We start from the raw sequence: 19,839 nt of genomic DNA, 5'->3' as shown, positions 1-19,839 counted from the left end.
TTTGCAGCCCTGACACAGAACTGCAAAACATTTCAGTGAAGAGTTTGCACAGAATTAGGATCTCCATGTCATAACAATAAAGGGCTGTTTTCTGAGTCTGTAAACATGTAACAGTGCAATCCATTATTGCAGCTGGAATTGTCACCATCTCAGGAAATCAACAAAATATCAGGCAAAAAGATCTTAAGGAACATTCACGTAGTAACCAATTAAGTCTGCTGGGACCTGGCATGTGAGAACTCCTCTGCAGGAAGACCTGCAGCATTTAACTGATCTCCCCTTGACAAAATTCTTGCTGTTTCTGCATTTTATGACACATTCACAAATTCTTTACCAACTGAGACAGGAGCCTGTGGTGCCTTATTTGTTGCATAGTCCTGATTTCACCTCCCTGCCCCTTAATGGAGGTGGAGTTACTGTGAGAATGTAACAGTCAAATAAATAGTCCCAGAATCACAGACTGGTGTGGATTGGAAGGGACCTCAAAGATCATTTAAAAATCACTTTATTCCAACCCCCTGCCCATGGTCAGGGACTCCTTCCACTAGAAAATGATCCACTGATCACAGATTGACATAACAAGAGCACAGTGGAGCCAAATTAAATTGTGTTTATCACACTAACTCTGACATTTTCTAACTTTTAAAAGGTTCATTTGAAACCCCAATATTGGCATTTTAATGCCTTTATGTATGTAAATGTCCTGTCTAGGAAATTAATCTTATTTACAAGCAGGCACTCCATCATGTGATAGATATTCTCTCAGGATTAGCTGAGAGGATTAGGATCTTTAGATCCACCACATAATCCTCCCCAATTCCAGCCAATCCTTACACCTCAGCACTGGGAGATGTTGGGCAAATGGAACAGGAGAAGGTGGAGATGCTGCACAGAGTTCAGACCAAAAATATAACTATGCAGGAGTGTTTGTTCAGTCATGATTTTCTATTTTGAGCATTAAAAATTTAGCCCTGTGAGGAATTTCTGTGAGGAGGTGCAGTGTTTGCTAATTACTGTGTAATTAATGATGTGTAATGTCCTGCTCTAATTCACGTGGGTATAAAGGCTTGCCCAAAACTATTCCACTTTTCTCATCCACAGACAGACAGCAGCTGTTTTCACAGAATCACTTGGAGTTGCTGGTACTTGGTGGGCACAGGGGAGTAAAAAAGTTCTGCAACAAGAAACAGGACACTAATAGTGAGAATTTTTGACATGAAAATCATGTTATACCAATTGGGTAAAAGAAATCATCAATTTGATCAGAGCACCCTTAAAACTACATTTATATAATGATCCCAAGTAGGTATAATTAACAGGCCTATGCCATCTAGTGGGCAGCAGAAAGGTTCTACCCTGTGTGGGATTTCACGTTTAGTCACTGCTTTTATTCACAAAATAAAAGTAGCCAGGGGGTTGAAGCTTTGCAGTTGGAATTATCACTGTCCAGATACCAAAACAATACTGAAATACCTCTCCAGTCTTCTTTATGGAATTTAGATGTTTTATGACGACCTTCTGTGCAAAGATAACCTTACCCTTTTATACCTCTAATCTCATGAAAAAGGAAACTGCACACAAATACAACTCTGCTGGAGGACTTTTGTTAAGAAAGCCTGTTACTGGATGCATTTTAATTAATACAATATATAGGAAAAGCAGTGTGACCAAGGGAAGGTTCCTCAGCTTTCATTTTGTCTCTGAAAACTGAAAGAAATTGTAGTAATTAATAAAACGCTCATTTGCATTTAAGCTATTAATAGTGGAAACATTGCATCACAGGTTCTTCATAATTACACGTGTAATGATTCCTAATTTGGTTCTTACATCTGGCAATTACTACCTAAATGTCAGTATTTTAACATAAATTTTATGAATGATAGTGTGGCATTTTTTTAACATTTGCCACCTAATCAAATTAATAGTCTTTAAAGCTGGGAGTTTGTGGTTTCCTTGAAAGCAATGCTCATTTTCATTATACCCGTACAAAAAATTTGTAAAAATATGACTATTGTTCTTAGCTGAGGGAGAGCCCAGGGATTAGATCACATAAAAGCATTAATAAAAAGCATTTTATGTGAACTATAATCACCCGTGCTGTCAGACTGATTATTATCTATTATTCCAGTGATTTCTAATTTAACAGAACTTGGCAGCCCTCTATATTTCTTTCTGTAGGACACAAAAAAATCCAAATATCCGAGCAGAGGTGGGGGGATCAGACCCTTATTCCTCTAGCTGATCTTTGGAATACAACTAAGATGTACTTCAATATACTCAATAAGATTTTCAAGAATTTGTTAGATGTGAAACATCAGTGGTTATTGAAGGGATTTATATTTCTAAGTCCTTCAAGGGCTTTTGGAATTTTTACAAAGCATGAGGTTCACAAATGGAGATGTAACCAGAGCAGGAGGAATCCAGCTGTAAATCTGTGCAGCAAGATTCAGCCTGAAGGTTACAAATGCCTGTGAAACCTGTCCCATGCTGAGGAATCACCGAGCAGGGCAGTCTTGTGTATTTGTAGACAAGCTGAAAAAAGGTGGGTTTTATTCTTTGTGCTCTTTTTACAGTGCCTTCAAAGCATGTCACCCCAAAATAAAGAGCTTCTACTTCGCAACCGACTGCCTTGAAGAAATGAACAGGTGAGTTGTGTCTCCTCTTGATCGTGGGATGTTCTTTATCCTGGTGCTTCAGCATTTCATCTCCACAGGAATGTACTCGTGGAGATCATGCTGGCTGATGGTGTTCTCAGGACTTAGTCCACTCAGGCTTCCATTAATTTTAGTAAACACATCACATTCTGTGGCTCACTTTGCTGAAATTTTCTGCAAAGGAAAGTCAGTTGTGTTGGTCTCATCTACGTTAATCAGAAATTGGGTTTTGTTAATGGGTATGAGGTTTATCACACTTCTGATTTTTTTTTTTTTGTTAAGATTGGAAGTCTTAGTGGCATCAATGTTTCTGTTATATAAAAACAATGCAAGCACACCAAGGTTCCTGCAGAGTATGCCCAGTGATGGGACAAGGTATTTTACAGTTAGCTCTGGTGACAATCCACAGTAACATGACATGACCTAAAACCAGAGAAAAACAATTTGTAACAGGAATGGGATTGAAATTGAGATGCATTTATTTTTTATGCCAGAATGAATATATATATAAATATATACACATATATATATATGTATAAAAAGAAATAAGAATCAACTTCCTCCCCACCCCCAAGAAAAAACCCCAACATTGAAACTCAGAAGTAACTAATTTTGTTCACCACAGCACTGTCCCAGCACAGAGCAGAGGCCAGCAAAGTTCCATTTTGGGGGCTGCAGTGTGCTTTTAGATGTCCTTGGGTGTGCTGGGAGGACATTCCAGACTTCTGACTGGACAAGGCCCTGGACAACCTGATCCCACATTAAAGCTGGTCCTGCTTTAATGTGGGCGGGTGTGGGAACAGACACCTCCTGAGAGCCCTTCTAACCCAAATTACTCTGTGCTTCTCTTGTGATTCAGTGATGAAAGCAGAGCTCAGGAAAAGGTGGGACGGTGCCTTTGATTCCAAAAGGCACAGTCAAATGTCCTACCCCCTCCTGTTACATCAGGAGTTTGTGTATTCCCAGCTGAGGTGAAAAGCAAGGACACGTGGGACAATGTCACCACACTGGGAAGTCTGAAATCTTTCCTGGCACAGTTATCTAAAACTTTGAGATTTAGTTTGTTATTACTTGGAAAGACAGAGCTACATCAGGATACAGCTGGATTTTTCTTTGGAATACTAATGCCTAAAAATTACTATTGAATTGAACATTTCTGATCCAAGGTTTTCAGGACACTGTGTTGGTGTAGGAGACTGGCTGGGTTGAAGCAGCTCAGGCCAGTTTATTGTCCACTGAGGAGGATGATGAGGTTCAGTCACCAGGATACTTTCAGGGTATAAATTTGCTGAAACGTATTTTTTCCCTGTTGTTAATGTTCCATTGTTCAGTTCTGCTGTGTGGCTCAGATTTGTTCAGACCAAACCAAAGTCAGGGTGTTGTGTTGTTTAACTCAGCGTGGTCTCTGCCTTGGCTTTAGTTACTGTGGGAGCTCTCGTTCGCTGAAGTGCCATCGATCATATTTATCTATTATACATAAAGGGTTCTGACTCAAGGAAAACCTGCAAGTCTTGACATAGTTCAATAACCTGCTTTTATAATATCCATTGATTTTTCCATGGGGAACCAAAGGAGCTGCCTTTATGGCAGTGTACAGCCTTTGAGCAGAGGAACAGCTGGGAAGGTGCCAGCACGTCTTTTCATATCATACCACCACTTCACATCCTTTACTTTGGAATTTACAAGACCCTTTTTCCTGACTTTTTGGGTCTGATTCCCACGGGAGAAGGCAAAGGGTGAACTTCTGCTTGAAGTATTTTGTGCAGCATTTTCCGTTCAGCAGCGCTGTTCCTGTAGAACACTTGTAATGCTCTCCTCACCCAAATGATGGATGACTCTGCTACCTCTGTGAAATCCCTGGGCATCCCCTGCAGCTTTTCCACGCTTCCTGGAACTCCTTCTCCCACACGCCCCGTGTGAAATTCAAAGTGAGGAAGGGAGATTCATAGATGAGAAGTGCATTTAAAATACTAATTTCACAAATCTCTCTCTTCCCAGCAAACTGCTGACCATGTAATGTGAGGAAATAGGGCAAATGCTTTGCATGGTATCTCCCTTTCCTGCTGTCACCACAAAATTTAACTGGATTTTCCATGCTGACAGAAGGGGAGATCCTTCATGCTGAAAAGGAAAGGAGTTCTAACGTGGAGAGGAACATTCTTTATTCACTATGTGGGGAATCTTTGCTCTTTCTTCAACTGCCTTTACCACCAGCTCTTGTTTTAACAGCTCTTTTTAGACTTTCTTACATCAGGTTCGCTGTTTAATAGTTTTTCCCACTCCAGAATATTTTCATCTGCCTTTGACCCAGCATTGCTGGTGGGGGGGGGTTGTACCCAACAGGCAGGAATTGATTTGTCTGTACAGATCGAGGTGCTCAGCTGGGGCTGAGCTTTTCCTGCTGTGCTTTCCAGTGCAGACACACTTGGCTCTGCAAAATTAATGCTCGTGCTGTTTTGTCAGGTCTTACACGAGCGCAGTCGTGTTCTTGGAAATGAATTAATAATGGAATTGATGAGCTCATCTTTTGCTTGCTACTCCAGGCTTGTTAAAGGCCTTATTTCCCAGAAGTGCTTCATCTATTACCACCCCACACATAACCTGTTTATGGCTTTAATTAGCACTGAGTTTAATATTCGGTTGTTTTACAATATCTACTTTATTTAAAAGTTTCATGTCATTGAAGTCTGCAGTGCAGTGCATTTACAACCTCCTCATGGGCTCCAAATATTAAATTTAAAAAAGTTTCTATTTTAAGCTGAATAATTTGATCACATTTGATTTGAATAACTGGGTTAACTTTGCAATTTTAATAACTCCCATAAATCTTTTGCGTTCATTCAAAACACATAACAAATATCTGCTACTGAAACAGAATAATAATTGATTTTTATAGGGGTTACCCAATATTTTTCAAGGAAAGACCTGAAATATTATAGCTCAATATTTCTTTTCAAATGAAACTGTTTGAAAATTGAAGTATTGTGAATTAAGTCTCTATTGTTTATAAACAAATGTTATGGTGTCTCCCATCTACTTTTATGTATGGAGTATAACTGAGTTACTCCAGACTTCCCCTAAATCATCCTGTTTGTTACTAAAGTTTGTTCAAATGTCTCCCTTAAATTTGGGGTGGTTTAGTGTCCTTGAGAGGTCTTGGCCAAATCAGATGGTGAGCCAGGATTGACAGAGCTTTTACAGTTTCAATGTACTTTGTCTTTGCTTTAAAGAAACCAACACCTCAGAAAAGGCCTTGGCAACTAAAACTTTCGTACATGTGGCCCTATTAGACATTTTCCCCCTAAAACAAGAGCTCCTGGAGAAGTGTCACATCTGCCTGGCCTAATTTAACAGTTCTTTAACAATAGAGCTAAATTATTGCAGGGCTCTTGCTCCATGAAAAGCAAGGAGAGAATTCTGCAGAACAGGAAAGGTATTTTTCAGACAGAAATCCCTGAAATGGAAGTTCCCAGTGGTGCTGTAAGTAGACATAAAGAGCAGGTTTTCCCCTTCCTCCTTTATGTTCCCATAAACTTGTTTCAAACCCGTGCCCGAGGCCATGTCAGCCCTCTAATTTATTGTTCTCACATAAAAGCTCAGAATTTTCAGCACAAGTAGAACGATTTTGTGATCAGAATGAGCTGCAGGCCCAGGGACAAGGTGAAATCACAACATTTATGGGAGTGAGCAGGGCAATAGTGGAGGAGAACACCAGGAATTCCTAAGAGTGAGCTGTAAGTCTTCCAAATCTCCTTTCCTTGGCTTGTCACCCAGCTCCTCATTTCTGGGATTTATGGATGACTTACTATAGAGCCGTGAATTACCATTTCCCCCTTAATTCAGTTTGAGACCCTCTGGTTTACAGCATTGCACTAAAGGAGTTTGCAATCCACAATTGCAATTATCCACTCAAATTAGCATTCAGGTGTGAATTCCTCCCTGGTGCAGGAGCAGGATCTGCACTGGCTTTCTGCACAAATTTAAATTACAAAATTAACTTAATCATATTCTCCCGTAAATAATACCATTGTGAGTTGATCCAGTTCTTCTGGGAGCCAAAGAGTTCAGCTGCATTTAACATTGCAGGTTTAGTGATTCCAGCTCTGCATGTGTCCCAGTCCAGACTGGGGTGTGAGACACTGAGCTAACACTGCCAAACCTGAAGATTTAGTAAGAGAAATAAGTAATATCATAATTAAATGGTTGGGCACTTAAGAGGATTGTTTGAACTGTTTGATCTGATTCCTTTAAGACTGTGTATGTGAAAGTAGAATTATATAATTTCTTTAGTAAAGCATCCCATTTCTTAAAAAAAATTCCCTCTAAATTCCTAAAAACCCCACCCAAACTTCAGACCATGCTAAACTCAGTTCTGTTGCTTATAAGGAATGTTTCCTTTCTCCAGAGCTTTCTTTTGGCTCAATCATTTGGTGAAAGCTGGGGCAAAGACTTGAATAAATGACTAAAGAGAAGTTCCAGCTGAGTGAATTTTTGTGACTGTTTTGGTAGATTTTCTTAGGGATTGTTATTGGTTTTATGTGAAATTATAGTCTATCAGTTACTGTGTGCATATTCTCAGTGCTACATGGCTATATTTATACAGTAAATGCTATTTTATTACCAGAAGGGTAATTTATTTGCCACAGAAATAATAAACTTCCTTTGTCTGTCACCCACTGGGGAAAACCAAAACCAACCAACCAAAGAAACCCACGCCAAACCAGACTTCTGAGTAGAGAGGCGTAATTGTGCCTTTGTTTGACAGGGTGAAGTTCAAAAAAAATTGCAAATAAAAATAAATATCCCATTAAGTGCATGAAGTAGATGCACATGCGAAGAGGGCACGAATTGCCACGGTTCACTTGTCAGCTCTGGAGCTGTCTGGGGCTTTTTTTCCTGTTTTTCCAGGCTGACAAATCTAAGAAGACAATGCATGAAACAAGATCAACAGTCATGTCAAATTATCAAATCAGAGAGTACTTACAGTTTATCCCATGAATGATTTTACTTAACAAATCCCAGCAAGTGTGACAAATAAGAGAGTGGAAAGAGGGGCTGCTGAGAGTTGATACACTGGGAGGGATGAGCTCATTGAGAACGCTCTGCTCTGTGTTAGATTTCACTGGGAGACATTTTTGGGCTTCTTTTGTGCTGAGGAAAATCAAGGCACCGTTTCAACCATCCCTATCACAGGAAGCTTTATCCTGTTAAATGAACGTGTTACCTGCACAACCTTAGGGAACAGTGAAAATAATGTACCTTAGGAACCCAAATGGGAAATGTATTGATTTTTTTAGGTCTCCAGTAGGAAAGAATGGTCAGGGAGAAGCAGCATAACAAGGACAAAATCAATTTTGAAATCTAATTCTGTAGTGCAGAGAATTTTGCGGTGAATTCTGAAATATGGTTATCCCACTGATGTAAAAAAAAAAATATAATACAAAGCTTTTGATTAGAAATTAAATATAAACTGCACTGAATAAATTCTGTGTATCAAATAAATGGTTCAAGGGAATCTCTGTTTTAATAGACTTAAAGGTAACTCGATGCAAGTGAAATTTAACTTCCACTTTAGTTCTAGTTTTTCATTTTAACCAAAAAATCTCAAGTGTAGAGGCAATCTCAAAAGTGAAGAAAGAGATATTCCTGCACTGAAACATGTATAACTCAAACCTGAGGTGACAAAGGAGTGCAAGTATTATTGATGAAAAGAAGCAAGAAAGCAGTTCTTGCATTCAAGTTATATTTATTTATTTATTTGTATGTATATATATGAAATATGTAACTATTTATTTATTCTATCCTTTAATACCTCAGGATTTCATTGATTTAATTTTTAAAGGAACATTTAACAGAAAGAAGTAGTAAAAGTGAGTGGACTTTTTCTTGAATTTACACCTTCTCAGGACATGTTCTTTATTTACAACCCACTTCTTCCTGACCTGTTCTCTGTGAGTTTATGAAACAGTTTTAACTATAACCCTAAAAATAATGGCCTTGCACCTTTTTTTTAAAAAAAAAAAAAAGTTTTCCCTCTTGCCTTTGGTTTTTATTCTTCTACACTAAAGGTATTAGTTCTCTCTAATTTATGATGACTGAGATTGTCGAGTTGTTTTATTTTTTTAATTGTGCTTTTTTTGACTCTGGGCTGTTAGAAAGGAACAGAGTGGAAAAGGGGGTGAATGTGATGCCACTATGAAAATCATAGTTGCCTTTAGTCCCAGAACCTCCCACTGACCTTGGGCTGGCTCAGCCCCCCGTTCAGCAGGAGTAAATTCCAGCAGCCAGGAACCAGAAATTATTGCATTTGTACACTGAGGGATGGCATATTCTTGTTTTTAACACAGTGTGTTGAAGAGCAAGGCATTGTGAAATAGTTTCCTGGTTGTTTGGTCCACTGTAACATTTTCCAGTGTTTCTGTTGGGTGATCAGAAAGCAAATGTGCTCCTGACAACTGGGGGCAGTTCAGGCATGATTCACTCTGCAGTCCCAAGCTTTGATTATTGCAGCAGCTCGTCAGTCCCTCTCTGCCCCGGGTGCCTTCGTGCTCATCACTGTCCAGCCTGGGGGACACTCAGACTCTTGGAGGCCCTGGGCTGTAACCCCTCATTCTAACCAGAATTATCTCAGTAAATTTAACTTAACATCCTACCAGGCAGCTCTGTTTTATCCCAAAGCGATGACAACAGTGCCTGTTTGTTACCAACAGAATTAATTAAAGCCAAGTCTGATTTATTTAGAATTTAATTGAGACAAAGCATAAAACTTACTTATGCATTTTGATGACTTTACTTGAGGCTCACCTTTCCCTGCCTTTGGTTCACCAGGGCAATAAAAGATAATTAACCCATTTCTTGGTGCCCTGTAGGTTGTTACAACGTGCCTTGGTAAGACAGAGATTATATATCCATGGGGATGTTGTACAGTATTGAAGGTGAAATGTTGAGGCAAAGGATCCCTGGGCTATTTAGTGCCTCTCCATGTCATCACAATTTCTCTCTGGAATGCAAACTCCGTGCTCTGTTGGGTGGCCTACAGTCAAACTTAGTGAAACATGCTGGTTAAGTTGTTTATTTATCAAAAGAAAAGAGGTTTGAAATTCCCAAAGAAAAAGGGTGTTGTTTGGTGGTGGGGAGAGAGGAGTCCAGCTGAGGTACAGTGGGATTGCAAATGACACCTGCCAGAACATGTGTGTCTGCTTGTGCCCATGGGGCAGTCAAAGAGCTATTGGGGTACGGCTTAGAAACCAAATTAGATCAACCCCAAACTGGGGTTTTGCTGTAGCTGCTTGTAAGGTGTGGCACACACAGCCTGGCACTGCCTGACCTTCACTCAGACGTGCCCTCAGCCATCCCTGAGGAGCTCAGCTCCCATGGATGCTCCCCATCCATCCCTGGGGAGCCCAGATCTCCCATAGGATCTCTCCATCCATACCTGGGGAGCCCAGATCTCCCATAGGATCTCTCCATCCATACCTGGGGAGCCCAGAACTCCCATAGGATCTCTCCATCCATACCTGGGGAGCCCAGAACTCCCATGGGTGCTCCCCATCCATCTCTGAGGAGCCCAGAACTCCCATGGGTGCTCCCCATCCATCCCTGGGGAGCCCGGAGCTCATGGATGCTCCCATTGCCTTCCTGCCCTTTTCCCCCAAGGCTTTCAGTGCACAGTTCAGAACCAAATGCCCAAGTTCCCAAGCTTCCCATAAAGAACTTTTGATAACCTTGACTGCCAGTTTTCCTAAAAAATGAGAGTGGTTTGCTCATCAAGGAAATTCATCAAGTTTATGCAGCGTTCCTTTTGAACTGAGTTTGCATTTCCTTGGGAAAAAAAAAAATGTTAACCGTAAGAAAATTATCTGTAATCTCAGCACTTGTATAACTCCTGATTAACCTCAAAAACATTCACTCATGCTTTTTTTAAAAAACACAAAGCCTAAAATGGAGATTCTACTTCTTTTCTCAGAAGAGATTTTATCATTATAAGCTGCTGAATGTCATCAGATAACCCATTATGTCGGCTTGACAAAGAGCTGACTCTGAACTGGGGTAAATGAGGTAAGAAAGTCCTTGTAACTAGAGCTGGGGATCATCTTGGCCTTTGAAAGAGAAAAGTCTGAGCAGCCTTAGAGAAGGAAGATTATCTTCAGCTAATTCCAGCTTTGGCCATGTGTAAAGCTGATACTCTGTGTATCCTAAGGATATCCATGTGCTCTGGGAGATCAATATTGACACTTGAGTTTCTATGTGTGCTTCCAAGATCTGAAACTTTCAAATTAACAATGAGTAACAAGAGAAATTTGGCGAGACATTTAAGACAATCTGAATTTCCATCCACTGCCCACCCAAATGGCTGAGTCTGTTTTAACTTGGAAAATGGTAATTAGTCCTAATTTATCATTGGTGCTTAAGCAGAACCTCAGTTGAAGGCACTGAGCCATCCTGCTTAATTGCCAGAGGCATATGGCAAAGTATGACTAAAACTATTTTGCTCCAATACTAATGAGTATAGAAATTCGGGAACTGTTGAAAAACTAGTGAATACAAACCCTTAATAATGCCCAGGGAATGATGTCATTCCATTCCTGCCATAAAGAATCTGCCTTGCAGGAGCAGCAAATGCCAAACGATCATTTGCAGAGTGAAATGCTGCTGGTGAGCACTGTGGAAAAGCTGCTCTGCAAACCTGTTAATCCATTTTAAATGTACTTCCTTGGTGATAAAGATGAGTTATTGATGTGCTGATACAAACAATGTCTGTAAGCAGTGCCAAAACCCTGCAGTTGGTATTTGTAAAAACTGATCTTCATTCCCATTTTCATTTCCAATTTGCTCGCTTCTGTTTTCCTGAAAGGCAAAGCAATGTGATTGTACAATCCTTTATATTTTCATAGTTCTGCAAGTAAATTAAGCCCTCTCACAATTCCCTGTGAGGAGGAAATGTTGCTGTTCCCTTTGGCTCCTTAGGAAAGCCATGAGATCCGTGGAGGGCTTTGCTGAAGGCTGCAGTGAGTCAGTGCTGTATCCAATATTACAGATTAAGATCGTGGCTCTGGGCTCTGCAGAGCCTCCACCAGGAGATCAATACTGCTGAACTGGGGGCTATTTTTAGTGGAGAGTTCACTCTTCCTTCATTTTCTGCCTCCTTGCTGTGCCTACCACCTTCCACACACCCCTCATAGAGAATAATAATCACACACCTCCTCAGAAGCTTTTTTTTCTCTTCTACTACCAGTGGGAAAGAATTACGCTGGATATTTTCCTTGTTTTAATCTGCAAAGCAACTTGTCCTTATGATACTGCACAAGTTGCTCACTAATATCTTTCTTAAAGCCTCTGAAAGATGTTTTTGTCATTATTCATTAACCAAGAGCATAATTATTAACAAATTTGATGTTGCAATGTTAAAAAAGAAAAAAGAGCTGCTCCTAGAAAACCTTCATGTTCAATATATTGGGAAATTAATGACATGGTAAATAATTTAGTCACTGAGTAAGGGGATGCTTTAGAAAACATCCCAGCCATTACAGATGGCATTAAAGGGCTTTTTCTTTGGTTATGTTTCCTTTTTGATGAAAATAAGCTAATTCTTGATTTTCCAGTTGCTGAAGATTAAGAAGTAACTTTCCCCTCTGTGCATTCATTTCCCTTTTTTCCAGTTTTTCAATTATATATTGTATGAATATCCAGTAATCTTACATGAAGAAAATTCTGAACCTAAAATAAACTGTAATACTTTCCCAGTGAAGCAGAAAATCTTATCTTTGATCAGACTAATTAATTTTGGGATAAAGAAAGAAACCAGAACATCTGATGTCAAATGTAAATTTTGCAGTACTTTCAATTTACCAAATTTTGGTTTAGAAACCTAAGATTCCAAATAAAAAAAAAAAAGGAAAATTAAATTAATATCACAGCTCAACAAGACTAAACATTTATATCACCAGTATTGTGAATCCAAACTAGCAAATAGACAGTGGATTCTGCCATAGGCTGTTTTAGCTTTCTGAGGACGCAAATTTAATACAAGCTATTCCCAAATACAGGTTTTCATAAAATAATTATCATCATTCTATTTTCTAGTATTTTGGAAATTCAGGTAAGTTCTTGAAGTTAATAGCAATCAGAATAAATGTGATGTGCTCCTGCACACCGTGTCTCTGGAAACTATTCCTCACAAATTTGCAGAAGCAGCTTAAAGAGGGTTTGGTTCTGCTTAGAGGGTTTGGTTCTGCTTAAGGGGACATTCTCTGCTCTCCACAGTCCATAAAAATCCCACTTATTCTTTGCTGAAGTTGGCACGTTTGTATGTGAGCTCCACACTTTCCTGATGACAGAAGGATGATCAATGTCCTGGTCCTTCAGGGTTCCAGGCAGCAGAATAAAATGCCGAGGTCTGATCCTGCACGAGGTAAAGACCTCCAGCAGATGTGACCACGAGTCCAGAAGAACTTCTGCAGGGGCCTGAACTGGGATGTCCTTCACTCCCAGTTATTCACCTCTGAACACGCCTGGATTGTGCTTTTAACACCCTGAACAGTGCTCAGGTTTTGCAGTAACCATTGTCTCTGACCTTTCCAGATGTTAGGAATGTGTGTGACCTCAGATTTACATGAGATGTGCCTTTTAAGTATCTCTTCCTTGTTTTTTTATCATTCTGTCAGATGGATGAATCGTTTGGGTCTCGCAGCAATTGGTTACACACCTGATGACAAGGACATTCATCCAGATGAAGGTAATGCTTCAGTGATTATAATTGGGAGAGGAGAGCAGACAGCAGAGATCTGTTCAGTGTCTCAACAAACTTGGAGATGTCATAACTGACTCCTTTATTAACATTTGGCTGTATCTTTTCAAATACCAACTTTTATAAGAATCCTTACCCTTGAAGAACTCCAGTTACTGGTGCCACCACCAAAGAAAATAAAATCCTGAGTAATAATTTTAAGAAATATTTAAAATAAGTGATAAAGAGAATTCAGGGTTCAGGTTGAGGTGTGATCTCCCAAATCCCAGCCCTAAGGGATGCCCCCTAAAGCAAGTGAAGACACCACAAACCCAGGCAACATGTGCTTTTTGTGCCTCCTGAGCTCAGGTTCCAGCCTTGCCTTTTCCCATCACCCACAGTGGAATTAATGCTGACATAATAAAGTGTTGAGGCATCTGGAATGAAGTTTCTCTTTGACAGTCTGTGACCTGAAGTTGGGGTTTAGGTGCAGTGGGAGTCAGGTGCCCAACCTGCTTTCTGTAATGCTGCCCTAAAGCATTTGGAGATTCCCGTGCAGATCTGTGTATCTCAGTGCCAGACACTTCCACAGGCCTGTTCCTTCTGGTTGCCAAGCCCTGTGGGTGACTGGGGAATGTTTACCTTGCCTTGCTAACGATGTTTTTAAAAGGTGGGACCTGCTTGGTTGTGGAAAAGCACAGGAGTGAAACCGGGAATGCTTTGTTAGCAGATTACTGGAGCGAGAGTGACCAGGACGACATCGATGGCTCGCTCACCCTGAAGCAGGAGGGCTCCTCAACACTGTGTGACACCTACCATCGAACACCCTCAGTGAGTCCCAAATGTTGCATTTGACAGTAGGTCACCAAAAAATCTCTGTGTGCCTTGAGTTGCACTTTCCTCATTTCGGAACATTTAATTGCTGTAAAGGTGGAATAAAGCCGGATCTGATTGTAAGAGTGAAATTATTGCTGTTCCTCATGAGCCAAGACCTGGAGGTTTCCATAGCAAGTCAGTTACAAAGGAAGGAGAGGTAAATATCTCCTGACACAGATCTGTCACCGCACTGTAAATATGACTTTTTTTTTTTTTAGGGTTGGTGAGACCACACCTGATAATAGGAACAAATATTCAAAGGTTGACTTCACTGCAGAGCATGAAAAGAATGTGGTGGATGGGATAGTTGGGATTAAATGAGACTGTTTTTCAAGTATGAGTATTGGACAGTGGGGGATGGAGATTAAGGTCAGCTCACATTCACGCAGAAATCATGTTTTAGTTGTTCTTCTCAGAACAAATCTTTCTAGGCAGGGGGTTTTTGTTACAATATTGTGCACAATACCATAGTATTGATAGTATTGCAAATAGAACATTTCTATTAGACAAAACACAGACAGGCTGTGATAATTATTCTATGTTTCTAAACACAGATAGGACTGTTCTCTATTTTTCTTTCAGATTTTTCTTCAGCGTGAATGACATGATCCTCACACAGCCAGAACTAAAGAAAGAGTGACTGAGACAACAGCATCACATGGGTGAAGTTCAGACTGATTTTCACCCATGTGATGCTGTTTTATCAACTGGGATACAGGTTAAGCCCCTCCCTTTCTGTTTTTCCACATTTTTGCCTTTCTCTTTGTTTTTGAATTAAATTTATACACAGACCCAGCAGAATTAATGCAAATAATTCCAGAAGTTCAGCAGTCCCCCAGACAAAAATCTCCCTGGGTGCTGAAATTTTTGTTCTTTGGGTTTAGTTTTTGGTTTTTTTCCTTTGGCTGGATACATATCCCCTATAAAGAGAAAGTAAATCTGATTATGGTTTCTTTTTGGAGACTCCCATGTCTTCAAGGCATGCTGCTGGACTGAGTGTAAGCTGGGCAGGTCTTCAGGAAACCTGCATCAGTGCTATACTGTTCTTTCCATCAGGAGTTGAGTGTGGGCAGAGAATGTGCAAAACAAGAATAGGGAGTGGTTAAAATACAGCACTTGCATAAAAGTTCTCACTGCTAATTATCTTCTGTTTCCAGAGGTTCATGTTATGACATATCAAGCACATCAGTCCATTGATTACTATATATCTCATAATTTTCTACACCACAGTCCCTTTCTTGGGTCTGTTCAAAACCTTGTCTCACGGTCAGCTGTTTCTGTGTCTTCCCAGGTGAATTCCTCCAGCCCGTTCCCCGAAGCCAAACAAGGTCGACACTTTTCAAGCGAATCAACGTACTCCCATTCCTCTGCCGAGGATTCCCGGCAGGATGCAGCAGGCAGCACACACTCCTCGGGATGCAGACCCCCCTACCGAGAGCGGCGCTCGTGGCAGGACCTCATAGAGACCCCCCTGACCAGTTCAGGGCTGCACTTCCTGCAGACTGTTCCCCCCGAAGCCGAGTACTCGAGCGGCCGGCCCGGAATGTCCCCGGACAAACGAAGACAAGCCACGCTGCCAGTCCAGAGGCGACATAATTTTGAGCAGGACGGGCCTTTCCCTCTGGTGGAGTGTCCCAGGGGACACAGCTCCCATGGCAGGCCCCAGAAACAACGCAGCCAGAGCCTCCCGCGGAACAGAGACGTCAGGGGCAAGGGTCGGGTAAAGTCCATCGAAGGCATGGATGACAGTCTGGAAGAGAAAGTTCCCATTAGGAGGCATAACAGTTTCTGTGCAGAAGGTGAGCTCTGGGAGATGCTCTGATCCTCCTGACTGCCATCAAAAGCCAGGGCAGTATTGCCATTATTCCCAGCAAGTTTTCTGTGGTTGAACCGCTGGATGTTGGCAAATTCATCCGTCACTACACAGGAATTTTTGAATTTCCAGGAGGAAATTCATATTTGAAATTCCAGGAGGTAACACTAAGAATAGAGCTTTGGGATGATCAAAAAGTTCTTGTTTTATCAAAACAAACACCGGGGAACTGTGTAATAGGGTTAATTTATTCACGAAGCTGCAGTATTGCTGGGTTTAGAGTCTTCGTCGAAGCAATTGGATTTGTTGTCAGGTTTCTTTATTTTCTTTCAGAAAACATAAAAGAGATTGAAGAAATCACAGATGGTCTGCAGGAACTGTACAAAACCCTGGAAGAAGCCAGTCTGTCAGCTTTTGGGGAGCAGCGTCCTTCCACCAAGCAGGAGTTCCGCAAGTCCTTCGTGAAACGATGCAACGACCCCGTTATCAATGAAAAGCTGCACCACATCAGAGTTCTCAAGAGCACTTTAAAAGTAAGGCTTTAGCATTGGCTTTGGGATAGGGAACATAACCTTGTAAAAGTATAATCATAGAGTCACAGAAAGGTTTGGGTTGGAAAGGACCTTAAAGCCCATCCAGTCCTAACCCCCTGCCGTGGGCAGGGACACCTTCTACCAGCCCAGGTTGCTCCAAGCCCTGTCCAACCTGGCCTTGGACACTTCCAGGGATGGGGTAGCCACAGCTTCTCTGGGCAACCTGTGCCAGGGCCTCCCCACCCTCACAGTCAGGAATTTCTTCCCAATATTCCATCTAACCCTGCCCTCTGGCAGTGGGAAGCCATTCCCCCTTGTCATGTCATTCCATGCCCTAAATCTCTTAATGTTTTCCGTGGATGAGGCTTTCTTTGTAGCTTTAAAATTAAGTTGCAAATAAACTAAAACTCCTTGAAAGCAAACATGTTCCAGCTTAAGGGAAAAAAACAATGATTATTTGGCACTCTGTATAGGCATGTTGTAGTGAGTGCCATGGACTGAGTTGTCAAATAGTTTAAGCTGTAATGTTTCCTGAATTTAGGTAAAATATTAAACTGTTCCTGGCACTTTGCATTAAAGTAAAAGAAGAAATAAAGTGCTGAAATATAAGATTTCATTTTGACATATCTTTCTGGAATTTGCCAGGCAAAGGAAGGGGACCTCACAGTTATCAACAGCCTTCTGGATGATCCCAACTTAACATCAAAGAAGTTCAAAGATTGGAAACTAAAGAACTATGAGTTTTTCCTGGACATTTGTGAGTACAGTGGTGCTGGGAAATCCCAAAACGGAGCCTCTGAACTGGGAAGCTCAGCCCCAATGCTGACACACACACACTCCTTCATCGAGACCCACGTGTGACAGGACTCAGCCTGAGTAGCTGCTGGGTGCCCTGAAAATCGAGTCAAACACTGGCATTATTTATTGATAACACACTCAGCAGTACTGTAAATACTTGGGTAAGAGAATAGTGCCACAGGATGCCTCCTACATTGCATGAGAAGACAATAATATTTTAAATGGATTTTTTTTTTTGCTGTTATCAACCAATGTCCGTATCAAGCTCTGCATTAGGAAGAAGTGGTGCAGAAGTGTAACTGAATATAAATACCAGTATATTTAAAGTACTGTACTAAAATTAAGCTTATAGTATGAGCTCCTACAATCATTTTATATATTTAGATATATATAAACACATATCTATGTATATAAAATGTAACATGATAGTTGACATTTCCTTTTAAAATGCCCTAAAGTTCACATTTTCACACACTGTTCCTTGAGGAAAAAAAAAAAAAAAAATGAAGGCATAAATCCATTGGCCGCTCTCAGAGATGACCATTTATTTTTGCAACATTTCCAGGTAGTGACCATCTTTGCAAATAAAAGGACAGAGTTAGCAAAATGTAAACTCAATCCCTATAGTGTGCCTTAAAATGTACACTGTACATCTAACAAATAGACCCCAGTCTGGCCCTATGGGCACTCTGTACATGCCATTAGATACTGTGTTTTTAACATGCTGTGCCTGCCTTTCCAACGAGGGAACAGGAGCAAGCAGGTGAGGCACAGAGGTAGAACAATGTTGGTTGTTCACTAATGCTGCAACTTCAACTGGTTTTAATAGAATTTGAAGTATTTCATGGTGAAAGAAAAAAAACCATCTGCGCTGAGTAAGGTACCTACTGCAGGTTTTCATCCTTTCTTCACTGTGAATTTAAGTGACACATGACTGTGAGTCACAAAATTCAAAAGGAGAATGAGAAGGAAGTTTAAAAAACTCCTGAGCTAATCAATTACATTCTGTGCCATCTATAGCTGAGTAAATTATTCAAAGTTATATAATGTCTGGCAATAATTTTTAACTGGTAGCAGTACTTTTAGCACGTGGGTGAAGTGATTCAAAGCATCATTTGAAAATCAATCTGTATGGATTGGTTTGGGAAGACACACAAGTCACGCGGGGTATTTCACTTCCTTGCCTGGGTGAAGAATGGTTTCTAAGAATCAGATTTTGGAGAAAACACTTGTATTCTTGGGGAGGGGGAAGATTGTTCTGAATGCTAGTGAACATGAAGTTCAAACACAGTCACAGTTTTCTTTGACTCTGCTTACCAGAATATTTCTGAAAGGCAGAAGGAAGGGGATGTGACTAAAACTGATGTCATTTCACTGAAACACAGACATTCACTGAGAATTTTTTCACAAGATAAACATAGTTGTCTCCCATACGTCAAGGTGTATAAAATCCATGCCATTCAATATAATACTGAACTTAGTTTAAAATGTTATCTCAGTGAGGTCCCAGTATCCAGGGAGAGATTTAATTTTTCCCAAATCCAGAACCAGGTGAAGGTGTCCTGTGTGTTTAGCTCTGTCTCCACAGAGCAGCAGAGGGGCCTGACCTTGGCTGGCCACCTGCCCTCACTCCCCCTCCTCAACAGGGCAGGGGGAGAAAATGTCATGGAAAAGCTCCTGGGTTGAGATAAAGACAAGGAGATCACCTACTAATGTTTATCATGGGCAAAACAACCCTGACTTGGGAAAAAATTCATTTACTGGCAATTTAAAATAGAGTTGCATAGTGAGAAAAAAAAAAGACAAACTAAAAACACCTTTCCCTTGCCTCCTCCCTTCTTTCCAGGTTCAATTTCATCCCTTCCTTCCCAGCAAGCAACAGTATAAATTATAGAATCCATTTAGAAAGCAATTCATACTTACATGCAAGCACTGATGGATGCTCACAGAATTAGTTAAATAGATGGAACTTTCAATATTCCTAAAGAAATTTAAATTTGCCTTTTGTTTCAAACCCAAAAGATGGTTTGTGCTTTCATAATAAAAAGATCTATATTATTTTAAAATAGCTTTCCACTGTATTGTCACTCAAGAGAGAAATTACAATTGTCCACTGAGCCTATTCAGTGAAGTCTGAGTAAACAGGGAAATAAGGTATTTCTCTTCTAAAATGCTACTTATAGATGCAGTTGAAAATGATATACATAATTTGGAAGATATATTTCTCAGAACTAATATAAATAGGAAGGAAAGTAGATTATCTCAATTTTAAGTTAAAATAGATTTCTGAAGTACGAGTAGAAGAGATAAATAGTTGTGAATTCGTACTTTTGCTCAGCTTATCTTTCCAATCTTGCAGTGTCATGAGATGATTGTTCTGAAATTCTCAGAATCGTGAGTCTGCCTTTTGCTCCTGGAGAGCAGCTCTCAGCAAACGTG

General features: G+C 40.5%; 1 protein-coding gene across 3 annotated transcripts in view; it reads left to right on the top strand.

Moving 5' to 3' along the window:
• Positions 1-19,243, top strand: part of LOC108497536 (connector enhancer of kinase suppressor of ras 2-like) — a 169,936-nt gene extending 150,693 nt beyond the window's left edge. Inside the window, exons 20-25 of one of the 3 annotated variants that reach the window (XM_017815215.1) lie at positions 2,574-2,645; positions 13,319-13,389; positions 14,108-14,211; positions 15,548-16,055; positions 16,403-16,602; positions 17,248-19,243. In XM_017815215.1, coding sequence (XP_017670704.1) covers positions 2,574-2,645; positions 13,319-13,389; positions 14,108-14,211; positions 15,548-16,055; positions 16,403-16,602; positions 17,248-17,463 — 1,171 coding nt within the window. In that variant the 3' untranslated portion in view covers positions 17,464-19,243. Of the gene's footprint in view, positions 1-2,573; positions 2,646-13,318; positions 13,390-14,107; positions 14,212-14,838; positions 14,941-15,547; positions 16,056-16,402; positions 16,603-17,247 lie in introns of those variants that run through there. The other 2 variants (XM_017815219.1, XM_017815222.1) reach the window with 2 other exon arrangements.
• The last annotated feature ends 596 nt before the right edge of the window (positions 19,244-19,839 follow it).

This window comes from Lepidothrix coronata, unplaced genomic scaffold (assembly GCF_001604755.1).
Source record: "Lepidothrix coronata isolate B3197 unplaced genomic scaffold, Lepidothrix_coronata-1.0 Scaffold2, whole genome shotgun sequence".
NCBI lineage: Eukaryota > Metazoa > Chordata > Aves > Passeriformes > Pipridae > Lepidothrix > Lepidothrix coronata.
This window is presented reverse-complemented; position numbering and strand designations above follow the sequence as displayed.